The sequence below is a fragment of the Bombus fervidus genome, chromosome 5, assembly GCF_041682495.2.
Source record: "Bombus fervidus isolate BK054 chromosome 5, iyBomFerv1, whole genome shotgun sequence".
Taxonomy (NCBI): Eukaryota; Metazoa; Arthropoda; class Insecta; order Hymenoptera; family Apidae; genus Bombus; species Bombus fervidus.
In genome coordinates this window covers 91,010-107,310 of record NC_091521.1, presented here as the reverse complement: position 1 = coordinate 107,310, position 16,301 = coordinate 91,010, and the positions used below count along the sequence as shown (strand labels likewise).

Here is a 16,301-nt window from a genome sequence, read left to right as displayed (position 1 = left end):
ACGGTAATATATGACTGGCATACTTTACCTTTGTATCTCTATGGATACAATCGCACAATGTATGTACATACCACAGACGAATATACATCCCATTCTTAATTAATGTACATACATACAATGTAATATAATACAATGAAAAATATTTATTACTGATTAGACATTTAATATGAAAGTAACTTCAATGATTAAACTTTTTCAAATATATAACAGTTACTAGGCAAATCTCAGATATATAATTACATATCAGGTAATCAAGACAGTTCATAGGTTTTCCGTTTTTAGGTTATTAAGTATAACTTTTGTGAAAGCTTGTAAACAAAACGATAAATGAACGAAATAGAAAAACGCGATACATGTTAATTTTCAAAAATATCGTTTCGAAAAGGAACACAAAGAGAGAGAGAAAGAGAGAGAGAGAGAGAGAGAGAGAGGGAAAGCGGGGAAAAGCAAAAATACAGACATTTAATCAGGTATACATAATATTGCGTATGCACATGTGTACATATTTACACGCCACGTTACATATGCTTATATTCATAAGCGCATATCTGTCATATACAATGTACACTGTACATTATATTTATAATATACACATTTGCTCAAGTCTTGCGCACCATCTATCGGAAGAAGATGGTACAGTATTTCATTAGAATTGTTTCGCCCCTCTATTCAGCTTTTGTGAATTTCATCGGCAGAGTCGAATGTGATTTGAAGATGGCGATACAGGAGTAGGGTTGAGCGGACGCTTCGTAAGGAAGCTTTTTTAGCAGTAATAGCTGAAATTTCGATCGCCGTTGTGTCTGGTGAGTAAAAAGTGATATCGAAGGAATTTTAAACAAATTTCGAGTGAGATTTGAGTAGAACATGAATGGGACAGAAGTCGGAGATTTCCATCGGTTGAGCAACGAAATCTCGGGATACATACTTACACAAGTACATATGTACATACGTATGTATAAACCGTTCCTCTTTCCAGACTGGGAAGTTCAATGCGGAGCACAAGCATGTGTCACGTCGCGATCAAACGAGAGCATGAGTTCTCTAGCGACCGTCTGTATGCGAACAAGAATATTTATGAGCATATGATACACATGATCATACCAATTTGTATTTGTGTACTCGCGCGAGATCATAAAGCTGATTCAAATCAGAGACACGAAAATGGGCAAGAACTTGAGGCGTAACGGTATCATCGATTCATCTCGCTTTTAATCTAGTAAATACAATATAGACTCTTTAATTAATTTCCTTAGTAAATAATTAGTTTCGTTGCAATTTTTTGTTTAAAATGAATTTATAATATGCAAATTGATTATAACGTTAATCGATTGAGAATTGAATAAGTAAATATAAATTATTTAATTTAATACGTAGAAGGTCTGTAATTTATAATTAGTGAAACAGCGAAGTAACAGTGAAAACGATAAAGTGGAAAGTAAACGTTGACATCAATCGATGATACATATCTATAGTATGGTATAACAATTGGTTCATGTGCTTATTCTAAATGACAATAATACATACATACTGATAGATTAAAGATAGCAAAGAAATACCTGCGGTATTTCTCTTGGTTTCTTTCAGATGGTGGCGGGTTCTTTGCTTTTCGTGCTAATGAGGGGAACAATTCAAAAGGGGAGAGGCCTAAAACTACTAACACAATTTACTAATTGAGGTGGAAATGGATTATCTTTGTACATATGTGTATATATACATGATATATATATATCTGCAATTGCCAAGTAAAAAAGAGAGCAAGCGATTATGGAATACCAAATGACCAAGCAGTACTCTCGTTTGCGTAAGGTTAATACGCACGCGATCTAGTCAAGAAAAGAAGACTTAAGCTTACTCCTTAAAGAAGAAATTATAACGTTTCGTCATATAATAGAAGACGATGCAGTCAATCCAGAACATGCGAGCTTAAATATAGAAGAAACATAATAACAAAATTGAATTGCGAATGTTGTTCCAATCGTACCTTCAAAGTATTACAAAGACCGTATCTCTGGAAAACCGAGGATCGTGCATCGGATACCGCATATGAATAACAACACACAGGTAACTCCATCGTAATGAAATATCAATAACCTACCGATTCCGTTAGAATTTTATTACCAAAGGGAATATGTTACCAAAGAAACCGTTAATCGAGCACTTGAGAAGCATCGGTGATAGAACGCGCGTAAACGCATAAGTATATGATTTAATCTTATAGTAATGTGTCCTACTACATATATATAGCTGTGTTATTAACAGCAGTAATACCAAATTGGTCTCTGTTGAAAGATAAAGAATAGATGACCAACTTAAGGGGGTGTTGGTTATGATCGATTATATAATGAAGAATGTACTGCATGTTAATAATTTTTATGCAAAATGTAATGTACTATAGTTAAGTAACAAATATCGAAGTAAAAGTGACACTCGCCACCATGAAAAGGAGTTATTAACCCATGGAAAATTACGATGCCTTTATCGACATACTTTCGTTCGTTGGTGTCAGCATAATACCAAAAAAAAAGAGAAAAATACGAATTTTCTAATTATAATTTTAAAGATTTATATTTCGTGACAAACGATAGATTTAAGTGTAAAAGAAGAACAATCTCTTTTGTTCATATCGAATGCGGTCAACACGGTTGATTTGATGTATGTTATCATCGAACGAACAATCGAAAACGAAAGATTAAGTGAGAGAGAGAGAGAGAGAGAGAGAGAGAGAGAGAGAGAGAGAGAGAGAAAGGAAGGGAGGTGAATCTATCATATACCGCGAGCGAGTAGGCAAATGAAAGGGTGGGGTTTAGAACAATTAGTATATCGTGATGGAGAAGATGAGGGGTAGAAGAGGCATAAAAGAGGGAGAAGAGATATAAAGTTCTCGAAAGATTCACGTATAGCAAAGCTGGTAACTCTATCTGAATAAATAACTATTTTATTGACAACAACTTTACTGACATATCGATGAGTATTGAATTCTCCTTCGAAGAAACGTAATCTCTGAAGATAATGGGGAATTATCGTAGTAACAGTAGTCGCAATGGGATTCTGTTAGTTGAAAGAAAGTACAGCGAATGACCGAGTTGGAGGAAAGAAAGACGAAAGATTGTAGACGAGAAAATCGAAAAAGGAGGGTTGAAGGAACGAAAAAGCTATGGAAAGAGTCTGAAGCAGGGTGGAGAGGGTGTCTGGCTGGGCTGAGGGGTAAAATCCAGAGCGATATCGACCGTGAATTGCGCTTGCGTGGAAAAAGGCGCGCAATCGCTGTTGAGGAAGCAGCGTACCGCCGCGAGGAACAAGCAGTCAGTCGATCGTCGCGACGACCATCACCGACGAACAATAACCCTGTTGTTCTGCCGTACTTTCTTTATATGGCCGCCGTTATTTCGCAGCTACTATTCCCTCTTGTACTGATATCAATCATTTTGTCGGTCAGAAGAAAAAGCTCCGTGTATTCTCATTCTCAGTACGTTGGTCTATTTCATCACGTAACCATTCGGCTGAATTCTTTGATTCTTCCGTGAAAATTGGGTAAATTGTTTTTCTTCGACTATCGGTTTTATCGTTATTCCATTTCTTCCGGTATCCTTGTATCCTTGTAACAGCCTCGGTGATTCCAATGCGCGCACGGACGAAACGCGCATTTGCGGAAAGCTACCACGTGAAAAGAGAAGTTGTCATTAGTAAGTATGCACCGAAGGAATTGTAAGTAAGAAGGGGAAAAAAACGCACCTAGTTATTTCCATGATATTGGCTTTTTTCGTATTTCTTTCATTAGCCGACTTTTAATTTCTGGATTTCGATTACGAGTATAGGATTGGTAAACGATTATGACTATGATTTAAGATATTCACGACGACACGTAAACTTCAGGCAAGAATCCGTTTAAATGTATCACGCGACGCACGCTTGTTTGATACAATAAATAAAAAGTTAGTGCAATAGACTGTGGACGAAGGAAAAACAGAAAGAAAAAAGGAGTTAAAGAACTAAAGAGAGGAGAAACGCGAACAAAAGTGGGAAAGCGAAATAGAAGGAAGTAAGAGGGGGAGAAGAGAGGAAATATCGAAACGATAAGAATACGATAACCAACTATAGTTACTTTGAACACAAGCGTATTGCCTCGTTAAGCCTAACTCCGTTGCTCCTAGTTCTTGCTACAACAAATAAATAACAAATTTTCCTTCAAGACCAAAGTAGAGCCGATGATGAACGCATTGTACGATTTTAATATTGGTTGTGAAAGTAAAAACAATCACGATTGACGTGTGTTTTGATAAAAAAGGAAAAAGAAAGAGAAAGACAAAGGGTGCATCGCAAGTTGCGAATGTAATTGCGTAGGATTAAAAAAAATAAAAAGTTAAATGGTCAAAGTCGATATGCAACAAAACGTTTTAAGTCAAGTAGCTGGAAGCGAACAACCGCAACAAGAGGAAGTTCAGCTGACCGAATTATTACCAGTGAAGCAATCGCGAATAAGGGAGAATGAAATTTTTAAACATATGAACACAAATGCTGATGCGACCGATGCTTTGAAGATACTCCGAAGTTTCACAACTGCCGATAGTTGCTATAACAACGATGAACATGAACTTTGCTCGCGAAATTTGTCTCTTTGCCGAAAAATCGAGCAAATTGAACAAGAGAAACAAGAGAAGGACAAACAGTGGCGAGAAGATAAATTGCGAAAGGGAATTGCTGAGTACGATAAACAAGTGATCGATAGCACCGAAATCAGAAAAGAAAAAGAAAGAAACAATGTTCGAAGATTCGAAAATGAATCGAGGACAAAGAACAGAAAATACAAACATTTCGATAAAAAGTCGATGATTGGTTGTGTAATAAAATCTACGAAGAAAAGAACGATCGTTCGTACGGTAGAGAATACTAAAGATCAAAGAGACGAAGGAAATGGCAACGATGGGATGAAACACCGTTATAAATTAGGAGAAAACGCATTTCTCGAAAATGAGAGGGGAAATTTGTTATCGGAGAATAACGAACAGGTAGAGTCAACGATTTATTTGGATTTAGACAAGAATAGTGAGTTAAATGATGACGTTTACATGTTTCGTCGTGAGTTGATAGATGGGGAACAAGGACGGAAGGTAAACTTAAGAAACGTGGAAGAAACATACGAAAACGAGAAGTCTGCGAAGACTACCGATGGAACGTTATTCAATCGAATAGCGATTCCTTGTGGGACGTCGATTGAAAATAACATTGATGTAGCAGAAAAACGATTTATTACCACTGCTGAGAAAAATAGCATATTTGATACGAAAGTATCAAACCCAAAATTGTTACTGGAAGATTCGACAAACGTATCAAATGCCAATTTTCATATAACAACGATGAGTTACCTTGCGGAGAATAAAGATAATAATAATAAGGTTCAAGATGAAGAGAATCCTACAAATCCATTATTCAGACCAGAAGCAACAAGTATAGTGGCTACCAAATCGACGTCGTCAACGACAATATCAACATCAACGTCATCGTTGTCGTCATCGTTGTCGTCGTCATTGTTGTCATCATCAACGCCGCCGCCGCCGTATTCGAAGGAAGAGAATACAAACGGCAGCGAGCGCGACCGCGGCAAGGATCAAAGTACCGCTTTGCACGGTATGAAAACTAAACAAGAGAATCAGCAAAAAAGATATTGTTGCGTAGTGTGCGAGGCGCGATTTAAAGGTAGCGGAGGTCTTCGTAACCACTATAAGATCGTACACGGTGCGGGGCCAATCTTCAAGTGTGACGAGTGTGGGAAAGAGTTCCCTTTAAAAGAAAGATTAAAACTGCACGTAAGAACACATACTGGCTTCAAGCCATATAAATGTCCAGAATGCGACAAGAGTTTCGCCAGAGGAGGACAACTGGTGCAGCATCGACGTACTCACAGCCAGGTAAAACCGTATCGTTGCGGTTTGTGTTCTGGCACGTTCACCTGCGCTGCGAATTTGGCGTTACATGTAAAACGACACAACGGACAAAAGGATCACAAGTGTGAAATCTGTGGTCGTGCGTTCGTTCGGCGAGACGCTCTCAAGAAACATTTAGAATGTCTTCACAGAGACGTTAAATCTTTTCTCTGTGTAATCTGCAACAAGACGTTCAAGGGCCACCTACCTCAACACATGAGAACGCATGCACGTGATCGGCCACACGGTTGTGCCACATGTGGTCAAAGATTTGCTCAAAAATCTCAATTGACTGTCCACCAGAGAACGCATTCTGGACAAAGACCGTTTAGGTGTTTGGTTTGCTGGCAGGCATTTGCGCACTCGACGGCACTTAAACTTCACACAAGAAGACACACTGGCGAAAGACCGTTCAAGTGTGCCGAATGTAACGCTGGTTTCACGCAACTACCCCATTGGAAAAAACACATGAAATGTATCCATGGCAGAAATGAGCCGTACGCTTGCAAAAAGTGTACGAGTTTCTTTAGAATTAAAAATGATCTGGAATGTCACGAGAAAACTTGTCATCCTGAATCCGAGACTGAACACGACGTTCCGAGTACTCAAACCTCAGATTTAATCACAAACACGATCATGCCAGCATCTATTTCCATGGCCTTACAACCGACAGCGACCCTGCTTTCCAATGAAATAAACAACGATAAACCCTCGCCGTCGCCCTCCAAATATAGAATAATGACTGTCGAGAGGATGAGATTGTTGCTCGCTGTACTTCTTAAAAGAATCAGCAAGCAAGAAAGACTGGACGAACTAGGCTTTGGTAAACGACTGATCGACCAAGTTCTTTACGATTCTCTGATATCCGCTGGCAAAGATCCAGTGGCAAGCAACGGTTTATCCGAACTTGAAACACTCACCAAGAATCTCGAGATATTCCTCAAATGGACTGTACCTAAAGAACATTGGGAACATTTTCGCAAATTGAATAAAACTCCCGAAGATATTTTGGAAACATTGACTGCTACTTAAATTAAAATCCTACTCGTTTTAACATTATCTACGTGGCAATCGCTGGTATATATTTACCAAAGACTAACAAAAATACCGGTCGATACCCTCAAATCCCTTCGAAATTACGATCTGATCCTGATTCTAAAGCAGAGGCTTTTTAAATCCAAGACTGCCTTTCTTCAATCGCAGGCGATCTTTGTACCAAGTCCTATATTATTATATTTTCCTTCGAAAATGATTATATAGATGGACAGTGGGTAGATATAGGTACAGGTGAACAAATAACAGAAGATTTCAAGTAACTAAGCGAAACGATACGTATCTGTCAGTGAACAGGCTACCTAGTAATAATAATCTAATTTTAAGAGACGAAACCATTAGTGATTACTTATTAGAATTTCGATGCACAGACGTTCTTTCATATAGTATAAAATTAGTTCTTGCTAGTCCAAAGTGCAAACGTAATATTCCTAATAATAGGCAAGCGACTCGTTATAATCACCGTTTCTGCTTCTGCCGTTTTATTCTTCTTTCCGTATTATGAAAAATCAAATATAAAATCGATTTACGACATAGCATGCATTTTAATGATATTCAGAATATTCATAAAGTTTTACACTGACTACGTTTTGTAAAAGTAATACCGAGTTGTGTAAAAACTAATAGACTTGATAAATACTTTAATATCTCGTCATCTAAAATTTGAAAAGTCTGTATTCAATTTGCTTTGTGATAAGTTAGTTATATGTACATCGCGTGCCATGTTGTTTGTTTGTACTGCAAAAACTCGTACGAACAATATGAAAATACGTAGATTTTAGACTTTTACGCAAAGTATAAAGCGATAATATAAACGATATATAATTTTCGTTGTGATTTATGTGATTCTAAGTGATATGATACTTCAATTTCACTAGTTGTTCCTCGTTAACGAATATTTAAGTATATTTGCTACCTTACAGATATTTTTAACAGTCAACGGGCTACGTTTTCTTCAGGGTGCCATGCGTCATTCTATTTCTTGCCCATGGTAATATTAATAACTTTTTTTTTATTTATTATATAATATCGTCCAGATGGGTGTACTACGTGCTGCTCATTTTCATCGCTTGTATAAAAATAAAAATATATGATGATATTATGCATGCTACGATGATGGCTAATATTATCGATTACGAACAACAAATTAAAAGGTGAAAACAAATGGCAATAAATTGAGAATGCATTTGTATTTGCCGTAACGGGAGATATATTTTGTTAATGATGATGATGATGATAAGTAAACAAGAAGGGAGAACGGGAGGAGACACAGAGAAAATCAATTAGAAAATTTGTTGTTTTGTAAATTAATATGTAGATATGTCTGAATGATGAGACGAGTATCGTAGTTCAAGTTTTTGGGTAATTTCTTACTTAATTCGAAGAGGCTAAATACCAACGTAGACTACTGTATGCGTTTGTAGCAATACATATATTCCATGAATTAGACGTAAGCATTTTATATTTATACATACATTCATTGTTGTGTGCAAGTTACCGCACAAGTATAACGTTCAAGTTAAATGTATATAAACTTTATTGATTTTCCTTTGTGATATCTTTCTTGCCATTATTTTATCTGTTTGTTTCTTTTTCCTAGATTATACGACACGTTATTTTCATTTGAATAGAAAATTTGTGAAAAGAGCAACATTTTCGATCTTTTCATAGAATCTTTTTCAAATCTAAAAAAAGACGTTCGGTGCTACATGGAACTCTGTTGTGTTCGTGGCCCCCTTGTCAAACGGGAGCCTTCCAATACCTAAAAGCCTTATAGTCGTTATTTCCTTTTCTCATATGTACGTTGTGTAATTCTCGTTAACGTATATTTGTTCGTTTCGGTGCGTAAATCGTGCATATTAACGTTAATATGTTTAATAAATATGCTCGTACGCATAACACGCAAGTTCATCTTTTAAATAGGCATAAGTAAATGTGAGCAGACAATAATGATTAAAGTTACAAGATTAATATAGTTGAGGAGAATAAAAAATATGTATACACGTATATTACTAATATTACATACGATTAAATATGTTATTTTGTTTTATTAGTATGCAATACAAATAGAAAAATATATAATTAATTATACAATTGTGTATATTATGTAGTGCGATAATATTATACCGAATAATAATTATCAATTTGTTAGACTTTCCCAATATCTACAATAACCATATGCGAAAAGGTACCACGTACTAGATTAATATTTTATATTTTGTAAATGTTTCAAGCATTTTCTACATATAATTACATCATGTTGATTTCATAGTTTTACGAGTTTTAGTTTATGAAAACCGATAAAATCAAATGTTTATATAGGTCATTTCGTACGACAAAATGATCCGATAAAAATAATTATTTTATAATAGATGATGTTTGAAAATTTGAAACAAAGATCTCAACGATATCATCCATCATTTATTCGATACGTGTCTACGTATTCGTCTTATAAAAATTCAAGCAAGCGTATGTAAGTACGATAAGTTACTTACACGACGTATATATGTATATTGACAAGGACTACAGTCGGTTTGGGCTAGTCGCATTGAAATTTATTCCAAAGATGAGAATCTACTTTCTGCTATAGAAATGCAAATAAAGGTCATAGAAGACACTGAATATAGATCGAGGTCGTAAAGCACACTTACATGATTGTAAATACGCATATAGAATTCGAAGAAGGACTTCAATGTTTCAATGATGGTGCTGTTTAAGTGCTCGAATTGCTTTATTTTATATACGTTAAACGGTGCCAAAGTGAAATTTTTCATTCAACATTATCTATTGTGTGATGATCGATTACCTGTGTTGTTATATTTTCCATTGCTTTCAATTATGAACGAACTATGTATGTAAAATTACGTTCTAATTAACGCGCGGAGAATGGATTATTTCGAAACATTTCGAATTATTATTTTTATTCGTTCTAGTGCCATAACGTATCCTACTTTATTGTATAGTCAATTGTACAGTTATTTCAATAAAATGCTTTTCTTCTTTATTCAAAAAATATGTGCTTTAACATGTAGGAATATATGTATACAAATAGAGTATTATAGTAAAATTAATACTAAAAACGATTGAAATATATTTTGTATATCATACCTGTAGCAACAATATTATATGTAATACAAGTGAACATATATTTTGAGCAAGATTACTGTCATTTGTTACTATCATCATGTTGTTTAAAATCATCGTATTCCCAAAAAAGCAAGAAGTTCTCTCTTAAGTCTATTTGTAAGTTGCTTATGTTCAAACACTGAAAAATTAATTTAGGTAATTCGTATTTTTACATGTCGAATATGCAAAAAAAGATAAAAGTTATAAAATCAGAACAATTTCATTAGAATTTGAAAATAGTTGTCACGCTTTCACCATTATAATAATATAATTATAAGAATAGAAAACTCACATCTTCTTTGTTGTCATATTTAAACTGTATTTCGTGATTGTTTAAAGATACTCGTGAAATATTAGATGTTATTCCCCATATTTGTATTCCTCCTAAGATAATTTTCTCATTAAAAGAACTCTTTGTTGCTTTGGCAGTGGATAGAGTATTATTCTCAATGGTGAAAACTGACCACACAAATTGTTCCTTCTCCAGCGAATCTGTAAATACACATCCACTTATTAAAACAAACTTATGCAAAATTTAAGTAATTATATTAGAAAGAGCAATAATTTCATCATTCTTATTGATCTTGATATATGTTGTTGAGGTCAGCATTCTGAGTAATTTCACTTTTACGTGCATATGACCACCGCTCAACTTCAGTTTCCGAGAGTATTTTGATTATGAGGCAATGAATAAAAAAAATAATTACAGTTTTATTTTTTGAGACTGTCGTAATCGTGTTACCGATGAGACAAAAATTCTGTTATAGACCCAGCATAATGTTCCATGTGAACATTATGTTCAATGAAATCAATTAGATGGTCTCCTATATTATTATCATAAATTCCACATACATTTATTGTTTAACCTAAATATTACCTGAAGCAGCTCAAACCAACAGTCGAACCGAAATCTAGTCCTAAAAGGATCATATATATTTTGCAGAACTAAAGCCGAACGGCGGTCAATGATATCAGTAAGGTGTATCCTTTTCTATAGAAATTAATACTACTAACTATGGAATCAATGCAATATATACCTAAACTATCGCCATCATCCCAATATAGTTCGCCTTTTGCCTTTTTCACATGATCCAAAGTAATCAATAATTCGAAATTATTCTTTCTACTACTAGTTGTAGTATCAGCTGGTTTCTGTACTGGCAAAATGGATCCTCCGCGAATCATCAATGGTATAGTATCGAGTGGCGCATTCATCGTGTAATATTTACCCAGCGCGAAGACGGATTCTTTTGTATAAAAATTATACCACACTCCATGTGGTAAATAAGCTGATACTTTCGTTTTGTGCTAATAATCAGGAGCGCATCAAAGAAAAAAAATTACTGTTTTAACTATTTAAATATTAGTGATTTATTAACATGGACCTTAACTTACTTCTTCTAAAACTGGAATTATCATCAAAGAACTACCCCATAAGAACTGAGTGTCGATATCGTATGTGGCCGAATCGTTTGAGTATCTAAAAAAATGTTAAATCTTACAAGCACTCTAAACAGGTCGTATATGGTCAATACGCTTACTCAAAGAATAATGGTCGCGCTACAGTTTCTCCAAATTTATGTGCTCGAAATAATAACGTATATAAATAGGGTAACAACCAGTAACGTATCGTAAGGGCACGCTTTGATGATTTTATTACTAAATCGCCCATAGCAACTGGATCTTGTTCCTATAAATGATATATGATAACAATATTAAGCATATCGTTTGAAAGAAATAATTGAATTTAATGGTCTTCATGCAGTAAGGATTCATAAATACAAACGATTGTATCGTCGGAATTATGATTACGAGAAAAAGGATAAAATGCACCAAGTTGCATCCAACGATTACATAATGCCGCTGTTGTATTTCCATTAAATCCACAAATGTCAGCACCAACCATTGGTATTTGGTAAAAATTCATCAACAATATTGCTGGAATACTCATTTTTAAATCGTGCCTAACGTATGTCCAATATATTACGTAAAATGCGAGTATTTAATAAATATTTATGAATATTTATAAACACTAGGCGCAACAATTACCATGAGGAATAAACATCTCCTGTCCAATGACCAGCATAGTGTCCATGACCCACCCAAGTTGAACGCGATATTATAAAAGGTCTTTTTCGTCGAATATTGGTCAGTGCACTGTGTACATTGCCAATGTTACGTAATTTAACAATGCGTGCTTCTACTTCACTTATAAATTCTTTTATGATTAATAGTGTACTTACTAATTCGTTGCTATTGCTTGACTTGTGCCATAAGTATTATGAAGATCATAATGAACACCTAAGTAATGCTTAGCGTTCATGCACAAAGTTTTTGTTGCGAGTATGTCTCCTATAACGTTCGGTACATATTTCGGATAATCCAATTTACCTTTTGGACATCCATTTTTATGTCCATCGTAAAAATTAGATGGCTCATTCATATCCTAGCAATAGATAAAAACACAAAGCAAAGATGAATATTATTAATGTAAGACATTTTTATTTTCACTAATAGATAATAGAAAATATGTATGCATACGATCCAAGCACCGTCGTATGCAAAACTATCATGCATGTTGCTCATCATATGGAAATAATAGTTTTGCGTTTTGGGATTCGTAAAATCAGGCCACACAGTAGAAACAAAATTCCACGTCTTGCCAACAAATGGCTGATCAGTTGCTCCATCCTTTATAAATATATCTTCTTTCATACCTTCATCATATGGCAAATAAGTTCCGTGCTTTTCAGAACCAGATATTCCCGCATCGATCAAGGGAATATAATGCATTCCTCTCTACAATATATAGAATGTTATGCATTATATTAAATTTTTATATTTTTTACATGTATATACAACTTCAAATCATACCGAATGTATTTCATTCACAAATTGCGGTAACTCCTTAAATGTTTTTGGATTATACGTGAAATCGTTATTTTTATCCATGTAATCTAAATCATTCCATTGGGTATCCTAAAAATAAAATGAATGAAAATGATTAAACTTCGTCTATTACATATTCGATTAAAGAATATGAATTTAATGATTTATGTAAAACATGTTACAAATGGAATTCCCGCCGCTATGGTTCTATTCCATATTTCCTTTGTTTTTTCTAAAGTTCCATATCCGTATCTGCACAATTTTGGAAAATATAATAAGAATATAATAACAATTATTTTGCAATGAGATAACTTTCCTACCTGCATAAATGAAAACCAAGGGACCAATATGGGGGGAGAAATGGTTTACCTATTATCTCAGAATACTGTTTTATGACATCTGCAGGGGTTGGACCCAGAAAGAAATATATATCAAAAACACCGCCAATAGTTCGAAAGGTAATAGCAGGCGACGGTTGTAATATCACATCTACAAATAGCAGACGTTATGGACACATATTTCAGTGAATTATATAATATAAGAAAAGATTACTTTTAACATCATTTACCCATTGCATTACTATTGAGAAATAGAAACCCGTGAGACCTTCCGGAATTTTCAATTATGAGATAGAAGGGATGAGATCCATATAAATTTGCCTAGATTTTGAAAGCTTGTCTTTATAAATATATATGTTAAAAAATGTCAAGTAGAAACAAAGTGTAAATTTAAATAGTGTCTTAAAATGAATCAACATACATTTTCTATTGGTGGTTGATCTTTGTTCAATAATGTAAACATTTGCCAATTAGTATTTAATTTTAGCTTCGTTTTATGTTCGCCAATACCATAAATATTATGGCTCGGCAAAAGAGCGCTTATCTGTAAAAACTGATCGGCAAATATGAAACCTCCTGTATTAATAGAGTCAAATCTGGATATGAAAAAAAATAAAAATAGTTGTATTGTATATACATATATATATATACGTATACAGATAGCTGTCCAGTTTATCTGTGAACAGTTAAATATTTCCAGAAATATAAAAGATATGTAAAAATGATTCAGGCAAAGATTAGAATATTAAGAGTCTCATACGTTGGTATTTATATCACCTTGAAATTATCCTGAAATGCCCTGTGAACATTACATTAAAGTTTTTAAATGCATCTCTATATTTTTTATTATATATTTTTATAGCTGACACCAAAACATTTTGAGAACTTTACACACATGTGTATTTCGTCTAACATAATTTCAAAATATAAAACAATAAAATTACCAAAATACTGCCAACATTGTAATAAAAAATGTAGAAGAAACTTCAATGCAATATTTTTAGGTCATTTCAAGATCACTCTTCAAGACGATATACCAAAAATATCAGCTCGTATGTACCCCTAATATGCTCAAACTTTTGTCTGTATAAATCTCTAGTATCTTTCATATTTTTTTGAGATATTTAACTGTTTATAGATAAACTGGACACACTATATGCATATATGTTCATACACATATAAGATAAAAGTGTCACAAAATTCAAATTTTACTCACATTACTGTATCATCTAAGGTTCTGTATACTTTAAAACCAGGTTTAGTATTATCAATCTCTAATTTATATTTTGCATTAACGTTTTTTTGAAGGAATGGTTTGGGATCTGCTCTGAGAGGCCATGGTGGTTCATATCGTTTCTTAACAGGATCATATATTTTTATACGTAGAATAGAATCATCTATAGTGTTGGTTTCTACTTTTACCAGTGGTATGTCATTTTCATAAAAGGAGCTTTTTATTTGTTTGAGGAATCCAAAAAAGTTGTTTCCTTCTTTACTAAAATTCTGATACCTATATATGCTCCAATCACTTGGATAATAACAATATGGGAGATTCAAAGGAACAGGTCCTGTCGTTGATATTTTTTCGTTAAGAGAATTCCAGCAACAACCTCTATTTCTACAGGATAATTCGGATGCTCCATCTTCAGGATGACAATCAAAGCGTAATGTAGCAGGAATGTTGTTGCACTGTCTCTAATGAATAAAAGTTATAAAACAATGATTATTATAACCTGCAATCATGCTTTTTAATTATAATATTTGAAACTCACTTGTACAATTCTAGGAAATCTCGATATTGTGTCATGAGATTCTATATCATATTCAAAATTTTCTTTCTTAGATAATATCATAGAATCATTAACCAGTTTATAATTCGTATTCTGTAGAATTTCGTCATTTCTAGAGATTATATCCATTTCATATTCTTCTGTAATAATGCATTTGCTTTGTTGTAAAAACACTATTGTTACACCAAGCAGAATAATGAACATGATCAATTTCAGAAAATTATATGTTAATATATATTTGGAATATCTATTTAAAACGTTATTTTTTGGTACAAATTGTTGTATATCTTTCACATTCATTTCTATTGTTTTAATAAATTTCTTCATTCGTTAATTCGTTAATTAACTTGAGTATTTTGTATCCCTTTGAGTATTGAATAGGCCACTACCTTTAATAAGAAAATTAAATAGAATTAGGTTTAAAATAAGAAAATTGATAAAAAACAATTAAAAGGACTGAAATTTACGCAACTATCCAGTAAAAAGTAATCTAAGATATCAATTTCTATACAAATATATCTATGAAGTAATACATAACCTTAAGAGCCACGTACAAAAGATAACCATATACATATTACTAAACATATAAGAAACAAGAATTTTCGTTATTTTTATACACTTATGCATGCTTTAATACGTCAAACATGATTATCTTCTACAATAATATATTTAACTAAATTTACCATTATATGTATTTTATTAGTATTGAAATGTTCTCTTATATACGACATGAAAATTCCACTTATCATCGAGCATTATTTTGTACAGAGAGGAAATGAGAATGCTCACTGCTCACGCTACTGATACTATGTAGACACTTAAGTACATGATACATAGCATTTGGGGCGACCGTTTTATGACGGACTCTAATAATAAACGGCTCGCACTAGCTTCACATATCTTCATATCTGTAAGACAACACTAATGTAACGATGAAGCTTATCTATTTTTAATATTTTGTTAATTAAAAATTTCATTAACGCAGTGAAATTTTTCCGATTAAAATGAGACCACGATATTGTTATATAATTCGATCATATTGATTGGCCTTATGAATTTTCCTTTTTCGATCGTCAATCGGTCGGTATGATTTGTAGCTGCACAATATCCAACCAGTTTTTAGCATGATCGATCTGTTTTGCACGTGAATTAAGAATATTCCCAGTAATGTTTTGTTGTCCTTT

The 16,301-nt window shown here is 33.7% G+C and overlaps 2 protein-coding genes across 5 annotated transcripts; one reads left to right on the top strand and one right to left on the bottom strand.

The window, feature by feature from the left end:
* Positions 1-2,915: 2,915 nt before the first annotated feature.
* On the bottom strand, positions 2,916-16,300 carry LOC139987616 (lysosomal alpha-glucosidase). 4 transcript variants are annotated; one of them, XR_011799894.1, is made up of 18 exons: positions 15,801-16,293; positions 15,100-15,506; positions 14,544-15,022; positions 13,749-13,923; positions 13,558-13,648; positions 13,310-13,478; positions 13,172-13,241; positions 12,975-13,079; positions 12,642-12,899; positions 12,344-12,546; positions 12,150-12,257; positions 11,887-12,064; positions 11,642-11,790; positions 11,496-11,580; positions 11,138-11,408; positions 10,393-10,592; positions 10,083-10,239; positions 2,916-3,654 (listed from the first exon to the last, which is right to left on the bottom strand). XR_011799894.1 is itself a non-coding variant. In XM_072004068.1 (18 exons), exons 3-18 carry the CDS (start codon positions 15,442-15,444, stop codon positions 10,141-10,143), a joined length of 2,985 nt encoding a protein of 994 aa, XP_071860169.1. In that variant the 5' UTR covers positions 15,445-15,506; positions 15,801-16,025; positions 16,099-16,293; the 3' UTR covers positions 10,042-10,140. The 4 variants fall into 4 exon arrangements, 2 of the variants coding, with proteins under 2 accessions (XP_071860169.1, XP_071860170.1); XM_072004068.1 differs by lacking the exon at positions 2,916-3,654 and having other exon boundaries at positions 10,042-10,239; positions 15,801-16,025; positions 16,099-16,293; XM_072004069.1 differs by lacking the exons at positions 2,916-3,654; positions 15,801-16,293 and adding an exon at positions 15,656-15,751 and having other exon boundaries at positions 10,042-10,239.
* LOC139987617 (uncharacterized) lies at positions 3,652-10,132 on the top strand. Its single transcript, XM_072004070.1, has one exon. The coding sequence runs from the start codon at positions 4,365-4,367 to the stop codon at positions 6,951-6,953; it is 2,589 nt and encodes an 862-aa protein (XP_071860171.1). The 5' UTR covers positions 3,652-4,364; the 3' UTR covers positions 6,954-10,132.
* Position 16,301: the final 1 nt, after the last annotated feature.

Coding starts and splice junctions, on each gene's coding strand:
- LOC139987617 (XM_072004070.1), top strand. CDS start 4,365: ATGGTCAAAGTCGATATGCAACAAAACGTTTTAAGTCAAGTAGCTGGA.
- LOC139987616 (XM_072004068.1), bottom strand. CDS start 15,444: ATGAAGAAATTTATTAAAACAATAGAAATGAATGTGAAAGATATACAA. Junction 10,593..11,137: donor GGATGATGGCGATAGTTTAG/GTATATATTGCA, acceptor GTGTATTTACAG/ATTCGCTGGAGAAGGAACAA. Junction 10,240..10,392: donor AATATGACAACAAAGAAGAT/GTGAGTTTTCTA, acceptor TTAATTTTTCAG/TGTTTGAACATAAGCAACTT.